This window comes from Watersipora subatra, chromosome 1 (assembly GCF_963576615.1).
Source record: "Watersipora subatra chromosome 1, tzWatSuba1.1, whole genome shotgun sequence".
Lineage (NCBI taxonomy): Eukaryota > Metazoa > Bryozoa > Gymnolaemata > Cheilostomatida > Watersiporidae > Watersipora > Watersipora subatra.
The window spans coordinates 70,712,716-70,728,547 of NC_088708.1; the positions used below are offsets into that span (position 1 = coordinate 70,712,716).

At 33.9% G+C, this 15,832-nt stretch overlaps 1 protein-coding gene across 2 annotated transcripts in view; it reads left to right on the forward strand.

The window, feature by feature from the left end:
* Positions 1 to 3,709: 3,709 nt before the first annotated feature.
* Positions 3,710 to 15,832, forward strand: part of LOC137398797 (uncharacterized) — a 37,660-nt gene continuing 25,537 nt past the window's right edge. For both annotated transcript variants that reach the window (XM_068084977.1, XM_068084983.1), the window contains exons 1-3: positions 3,710 to 3,955; positions 5,841 to 6,010; positions 13,028 to 13,235. In XM_068084977.1, the coding sequence (XP_067941078.1) occupies positions 3,883 to 3,955; positions 5,841 to 6,010; positions 13,028 to 13,235 (451 nt within the window). In that variant the 5' untranslated portion in view covers positions 3,710 to 3,882. The remainder of the gene's footprint in view (positions 3,956 to 5,840; positions 6,011 to 13,027; positions 13,236 to 15,832) is intronic.

The window sequence follows — 15,832 nt, forward strand, 5'->3', positions numbered from 1 at the left end:
GAGTATTGCATTCAACTCTTTATTGGTATTCATCTGTCAAATATGGCTGTTTTGAAGTTACATAAGTTGAGAAATTAATAAAAGTTAAGATTCTGTGTATAGCACAAATGCAACATTGGGCATACATGTAAACAATAGTTATATCGATGCTAAATGTAGAGTAAAAATTGACTTTATAATTTAAAGAGTGCATATGCTCGATGGTGCCTAACAGAGCTAAAAATAGACTTTACCTATTATTAAGCAATTTAAGCTCACCTAAATAGTTTAGTTTCAATGCTATTTATGGAGAGCTGCATTAAAATATCTCTAAGACTTTTTATATGCAGAGAATTCTGTGAATTAATTGCAATGGCGTCACTCATAAAAACTAATGAAAGTGTTTATAAAATGACCAGAATCATAAAAAGAGTGTCTAACTTACATGTACCATAAAACTATGACATCAGTTTAATGTATTCATTTATACTTTAATTATCATTAGAAGTGCACAGGGAGCTTCTTGACTGTTTGCTATGCTAGACTAGACTAATTTATTTCACTGAAAGATTTTGTCACAAACAAGTCAGCAATGAATCAGACGACACACAATAAGAGAAACAATATAGATTGCCACACTGAAAGCATAACAAGGAAACATTTCTGCACTAGCTTGTAAAAACTGTTGATTCACATAATGTGTTGCATCAGCTGACATACAGGTGTGATGATCATGAACAATCAAAGATTACAAACATTGGTACATTACAATCAGCATAGAGGTAATAGTTGAATAGCTGAATTAAGTATATTAGTGCTCTAACTGGAGCCTGCACCCTCGTTTTCTCACGCTGGTTGGAAATGAACCTAACAAGCACGCAAATATAAATATGAGAGAGTCAACCAACACGTATTATCAACTAAATAACGAGCCATGTTTAGCTGCACTGAACTAAATTACTAGAAAGTAAAATGTCACGTGTCACCCTCGTACAAACTCAAATCAATAGTTATTTTATTTTGTCAAGATTTGAGTATTATTAAATAAAATTAATACTAGTGTGTCAACTCCTATGATCTATCATATCTCTGACATGTCAACTAAGTTCCAGTTGTTTGGCTTTCGGACACTCTTCTCAACTTCCAGTTTCAGAGGCCACTGTTTCAATAACACCATTTTCTTTTGTTAGTAGAGACCACTGCTAAAAGTCAAAAATTCAAAGAAGCACAAAATATCTAAAAATCACTCTTAATCGGCAAAAATATAATCGTTAAATAACCAATTAAATCAGTATAAAATAAATATTCCCGTTAGACCCATTTCCATAAACTTCTACCAAATTCACTACAATTTTAACTGCGCAATGGAACTTAGGAAATAATTTGTACCGAGACATGCGCACTCCTTTGAGATGGCATCATCTAAGCCCTCTTCATGGCCAGGGCTTGGCATTATTCGTACAGATTAGGAAAGAGCAGTTATTGCCTATTACTCGAAGGCAACTTCATCAAAAAAATAAGGAATAAGAAATTAAATAAAGAAATAGGTCTTAAATAACCAAGCAGGAGCTGTCGGTAATTACATACCAAAACCATTGGACTCTTCACTGCTCACTTTTATAAATAGAGTTAAAAAGTTTGAACACGCGATACCTTTTCGTTTTAGTTGCCCTTAACCACTCACCCACAAATACAGTTACAGGTTGGGCTTTGTTGGTTACCTTGCTGTTTTAGACAAAGTACACAAAGGAAAAACAAGTATCATTATATCATATCTCATCTGTCAGTTATTTAATAACTGTCCATAGCATGTCAGGGTGTCAAAGAAGGCTGTGCAAGGCGACTAACAAGTGGGAAGCTCCACATATACAAGGATGAGCCAGTGTCTCTAGATCAAATTGAACATGACCCATGATGTCTGCAACATTTTTCTGGTGGAGAAGTCAGTCAGAATGGAAAAATATCATTTTAAAAACCTTACAGGAAAAGTTGGCTGTTTCCAAACGGTGTCGACTACCTTTCTTCAGAGATGCTAAATAGTTAGGAGTTGTGCTATCAGCCCAGGAGTTATTTTTACCAGCAACATTAGTACATCCATCATGGAGACGCACTTAAGATAGCTTCATCGATTTTAAACTGAGTATTACTAGGTGAAGGTGGGATATTTGAGGCAAAACATGGTCAAAGATTACCCTAAAAATGGCTGATCTATAGCTAAGAAATGACCCATAGTCATACAGACTCATACTTAGCATGTGTGCTACTTTTAGGTACCCACATAAAAGGAGACAAAACCTACGTTTTGTAGCTTTTGCATGAGCTCCTAAACATATGCTAAAATAGTAGTCATGTTTTATAACGACGTAAGGTTGGCGAATAGATTGTGACTGGCAGAACAAAGGATACTAGAGAAGCTTCCACAAGAGAAAAAATGAGGCATATGATTGGTAGTAGCGAGTAGTGAATATTGAAACCAAATGGTGAGTAAGAGGGTGTGCTGCTTCTCAGTAAAAATGAATTTACCCAAAGACCGTTATTCATTATTTATTCATTAATCAAAAGCTGATATTTATTTATGCATAGCAAAGCCTTGGTAAATGGTCATCGCTAATTTCTGTAGCCACTTGTCTCTGACAGAGCAAAGCAATATTGTTTGTTGATACTAACCAACAATTTCACGAGTTGAAATATTGCTTTATTGAAACAGGGGGGGGGAAAGATACTCTATTTTTATGGTCATTCCCCAAATACAACATCCTGTACATTAGTAAATTTTAGGCAAAGTCGTATTAGGCGTGTTGTGAGGTGCGGAGGTATATTCCAGCAGTTATATAATTGCCAAGTAAATCAGCCGAAGATTAAATCTTGTTTTTCCTATACTTTTGTTTTACTCAAGTTAGCCTTTGATTCAACAGATATGTTGTTTTGATCTGTTAGGCATTTCCTATTCATATCAAAATTATTTTAAATAACTCTCCTGTATGTATCTGCATCTATATAGGTAAAGTTGTTATAAATTGAATAAATATTATCAAGAGTTTATAAAACCAAAAGATCTGTCTTGGCGGTTAAGACTAACAAAGCAGCCAAGGAATGTGCTAACACCAAAGTCTGTATACTGCATATCCTAACTATAGGATATGCAGTATACATTGATAGGCACACCATGTGATATCAAGTGTGATTATATGACTTGTTATTAATTTTTATAGCTCAGAGTGTCTTTTTCATTTCAGCCAATGTTCTTTTGTGCTGCTCAAAGTTTGGCACAGCCTTTCAAAGCCACTTTCCGTGTTCCGCACCAAAAAAGTTTTGCTAAAGAGCTTAAAGCATTATACAAACAACAATGTTTTTTAGAAAGCATTTAGTGTTCATATTTATATTCCATTTTATTATCAGTATGTCAACTCGCTAAAATCAACTAGTTGTTTTTCCAGGTTATTGCAGTCCTTTGTTCCAGTTGGCGAGTTCTTAAGAGCTCTGCAATTTGTTTATAAAAAGGGGTAAATAGTAATTGTTCTAATTAGTTTTATGAAATCAGCCCTAACATATTTTGCTCATTTTGTTATTATCATCCGAGGAGTTGTTGCTCCTTGAATATATTGAGCAACTATATTATTTTTTCTGGTGTTGTCTTCTCGCGATTGAAGTGTTTCTATTGTTCTAATTCACTAATTCTACGCCGATATTTCATAACGAAATTGACGACGATCATTTGCTGTCAGCAAAGCTCAGCGAGTGATCGTACGCAGTTCAGAGATTTCGTCGGTTTGCCTTTCTGCGTTACTTGTTCTCCCGCCTACACTAATCGACGCCGAGAACAACATTCACTCTAGCAGACGCATAGTTGAGTCTGGTTTAGCAATCAGACACCACAATAAATTAGTTCTAAATATAATCACGATGCCTGGAAGATTGCATCTTCATCTCTCCGCAAGTTTAGGATTATTTTATCTGCTAGCTGCTTGCAGAAATGGTAAGTTCACATACCCTCGTTATTTTTTTTACTGTCGCTCATGGCGGCACGCAACTAGTAACATTTTAATATTACAAACATCATTTTGTCACTGGCAAAGTACGAAACGAGGAAATTTATTAAAGCTTTGCTTTTCGAGTTTATAGCTCACGCCAACAGTTTAAATGATTAAAATAGCACGGGTTGGGATTAACAACCATGCAAACCGCTCCCCCTATTTACAACATATTGTATTATAAACTTTGTTATATCTAGGTTTTATGGAGCTAAGCCTCCAAGCATTTTTCAAAATTAGCCAAATTGCTCACAAAACGGAGGTGTTGTTATTGCCAATAATTCTGCTTCTCATCGACATCAGTTCTGCCAAGCATATTCCTGTAGTTTAATTTTATACTTGTAAGCATAATTTTATGATAAGTTCTGTTTTAGATTATAAAATTACTCTGTTTAGCTTTATAAATAGCATCGTCTTTCGCAAATATAAAATTGAAAGCGAATGACGCTGTCTTTCAGTGAAATGCGTATTCTCATAGGAGCTATGCAAAATGTTGAAATACGTATATGCTCAGACCTGCCAACTCTCACGCATTGGGTGTGAGACTCACGCAATCACACCAAAGAAAAAATGAAAATGCGTGAGATTTTTGCCCCAATTTCCACAATTTTATATATACTATCATTGATACATCAATTGCCCCAAAACCAAATCTCAAGCATTGCCCCACTCTTGGGTTGGCAGGACTGAATATGCTTCAAGTGTTGCTCATCCTCATGCATGACTAGTTTTAATTCAACTGCATGACATGGTTCGTGGTGCTTCTTGTATCTTTGAGTATGCTGCCAATTGGTCAAATGTTTATCCTAAAATTCACTCACTTCAATAGTTTTTATGAAAGAAAATAGGCATGAAGGTTTTTACTTGTCAAAATGATTTATTTTGTCAGTTTCAAATTTAGAAGACATTTTCAGCTACTGCAAGTATGAGTAAGTAGCGAACAAAGCTCAAAGAAAACGAGACCATGTCATGTACGGCAACGCTGCCACTCAATACACTGTAGTAAGCTGCAGCACTGTAATTTGATCTCAAGAACTGATGCTGCCATAAATTAATTTTGGTTGCTAGTCATCATTCCTTGCAAAAATTATTCAAGGGACAAAGTTTATGTATTTTACTAAAATTATCACGGCAAATACAACATTATTTTAATCAGTGATGATTTTTTCACAGAATAATCTAGAATTACTCGTTGCGGTCGCTCGTGCAGATCCGGTCGCTCGTGCAGATCCGTGCAGGTTAATAATGACCTTGAAGTTTTGCCTTTATAGTTACCTGAATATAGGTAAATATTATGCATTCTAGACAACCATTGAAACACCACCACATTCTTTTATCTCTAGCGTTTCTAGAATTATGTTTAAGATAACTTGCATTCTTAAAGAAGACTTGCATTCTTAAAGTTTTCTAGTCTGTATACTGAGTTGTAAATGCCTTATTATCGAACTTGATTGTAAAGTAATTTAAGTCTATTGTTATTCTTAGTATTTTCATTTTATTACTACTTGCATTTCGCTCCTGGTTTGCCTAAATATTGCAAACACAGTTCTTCCTGAATCTCGCATTTTATCTGCTCTAAAATATATAAACAATTTAATTTTCAAAGTTTCATATCTAAATTAGAACATCATATTTGTCTCTATTTTGTTGAACATCTATTTGTCTCTAAGATGTTGAAGTAAATTGCTAAGGAATTAAACTTGTTAAATGTTATCTATTGTACTCATATTAGTGCTTCTTTATTAATGGAAACCTCTTCTAAGCTGTTTGTCAAATTTACCTGTAATTTTATTTTTTGTTATGCTTTCAGTAGATAATGGTACTTTTTAGCGATTGCACAAGATGTCACAATAGCTGCTAAACATACCAGTGGACAGGCTGTTGATCGTGGGAGAATAAAAGAGAGTGAAGACATGAGACTTTTGTGTGGATTCAGAGAGCAACCAATTTATTGTGCAATCAAAGTATTCAATGAAAGTGCTAATGCTTGGAGTCCTCAGGTAAGGTTCCTTCACTGTTCCAATAGTAGGTTCTACTGGACAATCTCAATCGCATTTCTATTTGTATGTTTTATCTCAACTATAAACCATTTGTATACTAATTAATTTTCATCTTTCCCCGTTAAAAAAACATAAATGTGCATATATCTACATCTCAGGGTTCGTCATCAAATTTACTTTCTAAAATATAAGTTGATTCATCAATTACTGTGTATCTCCTTCTAGGGTGTGCCAAAATATTTGCCACTTTTAGATAACTTTACGATATTGTCCAAATAATGACATTCATGTGAAACATTATGGTGCTGCAGCAGTAAATGGTGTAACAGTGTGGTATGTGTATTCATATTTATTTTTATCCTATGAATTTGATTCTTAAAGGTTGACTTGCAACTAAATTCACATTACAGTTATTTGGTATCAAAAGATTCACCGTGTCTTATTCTGCTGTGTTGTAGGTGCAAAATATTTGGAAATGTAATTACAAGCTCTTAAAAACTCAAAAACAAACAGTTAATCGCCGCCATCACGAAACCGCCATAGATTGGAATCAATTTATTTCTCTGACATAGTCATTACATTTGGTTATTGTTTTGACACGTGATGTTCTCACGTGAATTGGAAGGCCAATAAAAGGCCCAATATAAAACCTCTCGTGGTACTAGTTTATGACAAACACTTTGGGTTTTACCCGAAGACCCCTATCAAATATAGATGCTCGCTGCTTGACAGTTTTGTTTCGGCTTGGTCTAAATCATCTAGTCGTAATCTGATCATGTGACCTAGAACTTCTCGCCAAACAACGCGAACCATTTCTGCGGCATTTTTCGACTATCATGTGTGACCAACAGGCTCGTCATGTTTATCAGCGAATGATATGCAATCGTTCAAGCTAAGATTAAAAAAATTAAACACGTTTTTACGGTAGGTTTTGGAATGCCAGTGCTCAAAGTTACAGCATTACGATGATGATGAAATAGACGCGTAAGGACAATAGACATGCTTCTATTAAATGCGTGAAGTATATTTGTAAAAATATTTAGACAAATGAGGTTGCATGAAAGTGTAAACAAATGCACATCGTGTTCAACTATGAACCATTTGAGCCGTTTTGGAGAAGGGGTTCCAACCTACGGTGTTTTTGTGATGGCTGTGATTAACTGTTCGCTTTTGAGCTTTTAAGAGCTTGTAATCACATATCCACATATTTTGCACCTGCAACACAGCAGAGTAAGACATGGTGAATCTTTTTGATACCAAATAACTGTAATGTGAATTTTATTACAAGTCAACCTTTAATGTTTGTTCATGTTCTAAGTTAGCTCTCAAGCACTATCACTTCTCTAGAGAGGCACTGTTATACAATTGTATTATTACTTTATTCATGTGTTTAAATAGTTATTTTTAACCCGATCATCTTATCTAAATATAGTTATTCATAAACAAATTTACCATTGGAAAGGTATTATCTAAATATCTTTCATCAACAATTTGTCTCTAAGAGCAAGGCAAAAATTCAAACATTAGTTAGCATTTTTGGTTGTTTGATTTGTTACACCTCACTCGCATAACCTTCACCAACCACAATTGCATAACAAGATAATTTGCCACTCAGCTGCAGTTCAAAATACTCTACTGCAAACAAATAAATTATGCAGATCATAATTTGTAATGGAAACACCAGCCAACTGTAATCCTTAGAGCTACTCCTCTCTATCTCAATAATATTAAGTTGATGTTCTGCCAAAATTAGATTATTGAATCCAGCGAGTGACATAGTGATTTACTATATACATTATTATTGTAGCAAGTAATAAAAACATAAAGCTTACTCTAACTTACACTAATTATAGTTTAAACTAGTTGTACTACCCGGCATTGTCCAGACAATAAAACAGTCTTTAGACAAAAAATTTATTTGTATTTCGCATATAACAATATTTGTCACTCTAACTTTCAAACTACATATCACTAAAAAATGTTTTGTGTAGTTGAAATAAATTAGGCCTAAGAGAGAAAATATAAAAAACTGTCAATGTTTTCAAACTTTATCAAACAACTAGCTTTCAAATTTCATATCATGAGAAAAAATGTTTCATGCTGGTCAAATAAATTTAAAAAAATAAAACCACTATAAAAAGGTTAAATGTAAATGTGAAATAATTAGCAAGTATCCCAATAGCTAAATGAAGTCTTGGCTATACGATTACAATAAACGATGATTCAGTAATGATACAATGAATACGAACTGAAAAAACAAAATAAAAATTTTGAATATGTTGAGTTAATAATAACAATTCTTGCATAGAAGTGTTGGTGTGTGTATACAAAAGGTAACTGTTCCAGCAGAAGCTATCCATCAAAACTTTGAATAAGACGATACTGGTACCTTTCAACACTGGTACAATGGTTAAAATGGGATATCGGACTATCTTTGTCTGACCGAACGGTGAGAGAATGAGGCCATTCCTACTCGAGATAACACAATTGTCTGCATCAAAAGTATTGACATTCACCGCGATTTAGCAATTGAACCTTCCAAAAAGCCGGAAATAGAAGTTCACGAAAATTCAAAAAAAGCATTGTTTCATAGCGCTAATCGAATTCATGAAGTTTCAAATAATATGTCATTTAGCGTGTGCATACGCTAAACAGTATATTATAATATCTTTGATCAATATGCCTTCCGTAGCTCAGTGGTAAAGCTCGTGGTTAAAAAACTTGCGGATGCAATCTCCGCGAGTTCAAATACATAAGAATGTGGAATTTCATGTCCAAGATTTCAATAGTTGTATCTGTACATGCCGAAGGACAGATGACAAACTTTGAAAAATATATACACCGTTAACCCTATAATTGAGTGCCACCTCCAATTAACTACCACCTCCAAATGATTGCCACCCTGAGAGAAGGGTTGAAAAATAGACCGCTACTCTACAATTGAACACCACCTCCATTTGTCCACCACTTTGACATTATTTGATCTTTTTGAGCCCATAATATCAACTGGTCATTAGCAAAGTGTATCAAATCGTATTGATAATCGTTTATAGCAATATCAGTTAATTCTTGTCTAATTCCAAAACTTTTTTTTTGTTTTGTTAAAACTTTGAAAGCTACATCGTAGCAATAATCAATAACGGTCTCAGGCTAGTAGTAGCTCTCTGTTTATGGCAGTATTTCTAACATTTATAAAAAACTGCTTGAATTTACGATGGTAAAAGAACTTTCAAAGCAACGCGATAGAAATATTTATTGTCTCAGGCTAATAGTGGTTCCTTGTTTAATACGGTACATGTACATATATAAAAACTGTTCAAATTTACTGTGGTAAATGAAACTTGGAATGCAACGCCATAGAAACAACTGCTAACTGTCTCAGGCTAATAGTAGTTTTTTGTTTAACGCGGTCCTAATACTTCGAAGGGCATGCATATGAACCGGTTCGCAAGCTTTGGACCAAAGGTTACGCAAGCGAACTTAGCAAACAAACTTACGCGTTGCATTAGTGCTAAATGCAGTGCGTAAAACTTTTGCTCTGCCAAAAAACTTGTTTGTACGCAAATATCAACTAGTTCAGCATTGAAGAAGAGTTGAGGCCAGAAGACATTGTGGGAGGTATTGGACAACTAGAAGATATTCGCTCCATCGAAATCAACAATCAGAATGCAGCTGTTCGAGCAAGTAATGGAAATATTTCGGTTTTAAAAACGTAAATTTTCGTTCCTGCTGGTAATATAAGTATGGTTCATTTATGACTTTATGTAACTTGTTCATTAATATATATTTGTATTATATGTGATATATTATTATTGTATAATTTGTAAATATGCAGATTTATAGCATGTTATTTAATAGCATCTCTGAGACTATCTTAACACAGCTTACAACGGATCGATGCTCATAACTCCACTTCTATTGCTCATAAAAAGCTAGTTTTGGCTGCAAACATATCAGTGAGTGCAATGAGTTTTTAATTAACAATGTTAAATATAGATATAAAATAAATATATGTCTTCAAATTCAGAATGAAATAACATTTGAAAGTTCCAACAAATTGCAAAAAAGTACAGAGGCTATAATATAATCGCAGGTCAATTGCAAGCAATAGATATGAACTGATAGAGTTATTTCTCAGTTTCTCAGTGCATATTTATTAAGGGATCTTTGACAAGTTAGAGGTAAATTAGCAGATTTATTGCATTCAAAATGTTTAATATCGGTCCACGGGAAAAAGGGGGCAAAAGATAGGCGACATCCGCTTATCAAAATTTCATCAATAACTTTAACCATCGTTTTGTAGAGTCGTTAAAGTATAATAATGATACAAAACACTTACAAACCTATTTAAATATGTTACCAAGTCTTTGTAAACCGTCGGCATTATCTTAAAACTTACCCATCTGATCGGATTATACACTAATAGATTTATTTAGACGAAAATCGTTATTAAAACTTGCTAAGCCTTACTTTTATCAAAGTTGAGACCCAAAATTGAACCGCCGAACGACAGAATAGAACGATTAAGTTGTGCGCGTTCACGAAAAAAAACTTGCACATTTCACCAGTCTATAGCATTGTCGAATTGCGGAAGGTTTCTGTGATTAACGTAGGAGTACTGAAATCGTTTCATTTGTGCCCATTTCAAAGTATCTGACATTTTTGGTACATTTGAGTACTTTGGTATTCTAATTGATGTCCAACGCAGTGTAAGTAAAGGAAATGACGATGATATTTTTTTCTAACGATTCTTATGAGATTACGATATTTAATTATAAGTTTGGATATTCTTCTTGATACTTCTTGATATTGTTAGCTATGACGTTTTTAAATGTAAACAAAATTGTTCATTGGTTTTCTATTATTACTGTATTACTATATTAATAATATTGGTTATTCTAATAATATCAGTGCATTTTACTTCTAATATTGCATTTCTCCTATTGCAGGGGGAAAGATATAAACATAATTTTTTTCTTTTATTGTTGCTGTTTGTCATGACCAAACACTTTTTAAATATATTTTCTAAAAATCTATATAAATATCACTTCTTGATATTGTTAGCTATGACGTTTTGAAATGTAAACAAAATTGTGCATTGGTTTTATATTATTACTATATTAATAATATTGGTTATTCTAATAATATCAGTGCATTTTACTTCTAATATTGGCCAATATTGCATTTCTCCTATTGCAGGGGGAGAGATATAAACATATAATCTTTTCCTTTCATTACTGCTGTTTGTTGTATATAGTAACACCCACACCCAGTACATTACAGCTACCATTGCAGCTATCCTATTGCACTGCAGTGCCATTTGGCTGCTAATATTGCATTTCTCAACCATCAGTGCCCTTTCTTTTTTCCAATATCACTTTGGTCGTGGGCTGTATGACAGTGGAATTTCTAGTCTTTATAAATATTTCTCAAAGTTTGTCTGTATGTGTATTCGTCGTTGTGATCGTCCAGCTATAGCTATATAAAATTCTGAAGTTTAAAGTTCCGCATTATAATAGATTAGAACTTACGGAGATTGCAACCGCAAGATTTCATCAAGAGCTCTAACACTGAGCTAGATAAGGCGTAATGATCAAAGATGTTATGATATACTATATAGCATTTGTACACGCTAAATGACGTATTATTTTAGCATTGCGCCCACGCAGTACGATGTTCCTGTTATAAAATATTCTTCGCCTAACTATAGGAAACACGATGCTTTTTCGTTAGGGCGAGTTGTTTCTGCCGAATGATGTCAACCATAATTTCTCTCGAAATTAAAATTTGGTGATTTGTGTACTGATTATATACGTAAAAAGATGTACGTTGTTCGCCATGGCGAGTTTAGCGTTATTCGCTATCATATACAGTATAGCGTAGGCACACGATAAATGTTGTATTATTTTAAACTATAAATTCTATTAACTCCATGAAACGTGATGCTTTGCTGTGTTTTCTTAGACTTCTATTTTTGATTTTTCGTAATATTCAACTACTACATCTGGGGTCAAGGCCAATTCTTTTCCCGCGGACAATGATATTATTTCTGTGGAAAGAGCTTCGACATTCTCTCTAGTCGGTCAGACAAAGACAGGACGTTATCTCATTTTTACATTTGTACCAGTATTGAGAGGTACCAGTATTGTAGTATTCAAAGATTCGATGGATAGCATCTGGTGGAACAGCAACATTTTTTATACACACGCACGTCTATGCAAGAATTGTTATTATTGTCAACATGATTAAGATTTTGTTTTTTCATTTCATATCAATTGTATCACTACCGATTCATCTTTTATTGTAATTGTAACAAAACGAACTTAATTGAGCTATCACTTGCTAATTATATCACATTTACATCTAAACCTTTTTATAGTTGTTTTATTTTTTTGTAACTTATTTGACCTGCGCAAAACATTTTCCTCATGATATGAAGTTATAGTTGTTTGACAAAGCTAGAAAACTTGTACAGTTTTTTTTCAAATAATTATTTTAACTACACAAAACTTTGATTTTCTCATGATCTGTAGTTTAAAAGTTAGAATGGCAAATGTTGCTATATGTTAAATACAAATAAATTTTCTGTCGAAAGACTTTTTATTGCCCGGGCAACGCCGGGTAGTACAGCTCGTCTATATCTATAAATCTCACAGTCAATATTTCGGTTTGTCCAGCTATAGCTGTTAACATATTGGAATGTAGATTCTATCGCAGACGGTATCATCACAGAATCTCCCGTTCGCCAGGCAAATACCCTATCAATTAAGCTACATAATTTATGCTCGCTCTCACAGCTCTTTTTAGTAAGCTTACTCAAATTAGCTATTAGCCATGTGCCAGGCTAATGGCAACTCGCAGGCAACTACATTACCTCTCACTGTTTATAAGCTGATTTTCAATACCAGAGCAACGCCAGGAATTCTGCTAGTGTTCATATAATTTACTGTTGGTTTGTCATATTATTACAAATTAGTAATTATCTACACGTAAGGTATCACTAAACTGTGTTTGTAGATTGTTTGTGTAAGCAGAGTGATCAGTAATGAACATGAACCTGACGATGAAATAATTTTCTCTAAGCAAGATGCTGTCTGCACTGCAGAAATGTTTGAAGTTACTTTTACTATTACCACAAATTCTCCTACTCGATATCAGTGCTCAGCTCGCTTCATCGGAGGAGGAGGATCCGACGTATTCGCCGAGTACCCACTACACATTTACAGTAAGTCAGGACATAGCAATAGCCAATGTATATAAGTTCCTTATTAATTTTACAATTCTGCATTATATTCACTGAGTCTTCACAGCATATTTATGCTATGCACACTTTTCTTTAGTTTTATCTGAAAATTGAAAGCGCGTTAGGATATTCATGCTAAATAACATGCCAATAGCTTGCTAACAAGTATACCGTAAAACCTTTATCTGAATGCCACCTTTATTTGAACGCCACTATAGGAAAAAGGTTGAAAAATAGAGCGACACCCTTTAATTGAACACCTGACATTCTTTGATCTTTACAAACCCATAATAGTAAGTGATCAGTAGAAAGTGTCCACAAAATCGTGCTAATAATGACTTGATTACATCATTAACAATTTGTTCTGACAATTTAGCACGCATGCGGCTAAAAGCTTGTCACTATTTTCCCAAAATAAGCTTTCCAAATAGCAACGCGTAAAAGTTTTGTTGTGCACCAAAAATTGTTTAGATGCTAATATCGACTAGTTGCAATGCAGAAGAAAATGTGAGGTCAGCAGACATGGTGGAACGTATTAAAAAGCCAGAAGATGAAATGATGCAAATATTTTTGTTTCAAAAATGTTAATTTTAATTTTGATGCATGTATTATGAATATGGTTTGTTTATGTCACTTGTTTTTAATATATATTGGTAGCATTTGCTAGATTCTCATTATACTACTTATAAATTTGCAGATTTATGGCATACTATTTGATAACATATTTGCGATTATCTAAACTCGGCTTACAATGGATCGAAGCTCATAACTTCCATTTTACATTAAAGGTTTTGCTGCAAACTGTAGCAAACATATCAATGAGTGCTATGAGCTTTAATGCAATATTGGTAGGTATAGTTATAAAATAAGAATATTTCCTTTAAATAAAGAATAAAATAAAACATTTAAGGTTACAGCAAATTGCAACGTAGGCTGTAAGAACGTCGTAGATTAATTGCCACAAATTGATATCAGCTGGTAAAGATATTTATCAGCTTCCCAATACGTACTTATTCAGTGATCTATGGCAAGTTGGAGGAAAGTTATAGCAGATTTCTTGCATCCAAAAAGGGTTAGTGTCGGTCCGCCCGAGGGAGTGTGCAAAATATAGGCGACATTCGCATCGCCTGTAAGAGGGTTAAATTTAGTTTCACAAAATTCTGATGAGCTATTTAAAAAACACAGCATCATCCTCTATTTGATCGTCACCTCTTATAAAACCCCATAAATAAAAAAATTTAAAAATAAATAATAGCTTAAATAGGAGTTTTACAGTAAATACAGATTATAACATACCGTAAAACCTGTAATTGAATGCTGTGGTGCTGTATTTTTCAACCTTTTCTCTATAATAGTGGTGGTCAATTGAAGGTGGCATTTAAATAGAGGCTGACGTATTTTTCAAATAGCTCGCCATATTTTTAGGAAAATAATTTTAGCCCTTCTACGGTCGAAACAAATGTCGCCTATATTTGGTCATATCTTCCGGTGACGCGATACACCTTTCCGGTACACCTTTTGGATGCAATAAATCTGCTAACTTCCAACTTGTCAAAAATCTCTAAATAAATGTGCTTTGGGAAACCAAGAAATATCTCTACCAGTTGATATATTTTGCTTGCAATTATTCTGCAATAATATTATAGTCTATGTTCTGTTTTGCGATTTGCTGGAGCTTTCAATTTTTATTTTTATTCTAAATTTGAAGATATATTTTTATTTTATATCTATATTCAACAATGTTGCATAAAATTTTGCTCATCGCACTCATTGATATGTTTGTTACAGTTTGCGGTCAAAACTAGCATTTTAGGTGCAATAAAAGAGGAGTTACAACCGTCGATCAATCGTAAGATCAGATTACCGCAATGATGCTACCAATTAATACGTTATAAATTGCCAAGTTTATAAGTTATACAATAAAAATCTATAGAATGCTAAAAATATATATTCATGAACAAATGGCGTAAACGAATCATGCTTATATTACATGCAGAAACAAACAGTAACCTTTTTAAACAAAATTTTTTGCTTCATTTGCTCGGATAGTGGAGTTCTGATTGTTGTTTTCGATGGAACGAACATCTTCTAGATAGTTGTCCAATACCTTCCACATTGTCTTCTGACCTCAACTCTTGTTCTCCACTGCGGAACTGGTCGATAAACCTTAAAACTGGTCGATAGCCTTTAAACAATTTGTTGGCTGAGCAAAACCTTTACGCGATGCATTCAGCACAAAATGCAGCGTGCGAAGGTTTTTGTCGCTAAACGCAACCTGTAGCCTAAAACTAATCGCTAATCTACCATAGTAAATGCAAACCATTTTTTATATACATGTACATCAAAGTAACAAGAGCAGTAAACAAGTAACTATTATTAACCTGAGGCAGTTAATTATTTCAATAGTGTTGCTTTCAATGTGGTAACGAAAAAAACAAACCTTTTAGAGTTGGACAACGAATAATTAACAACTATAAAGGCCGGTTTAAAGCATAACTGCCATGAACAGCTTTCATTCTTTGTCATAGATAATAATAATTGTCATGATAAGCTATTTAACATTGCTTGTAGCTTGTTAC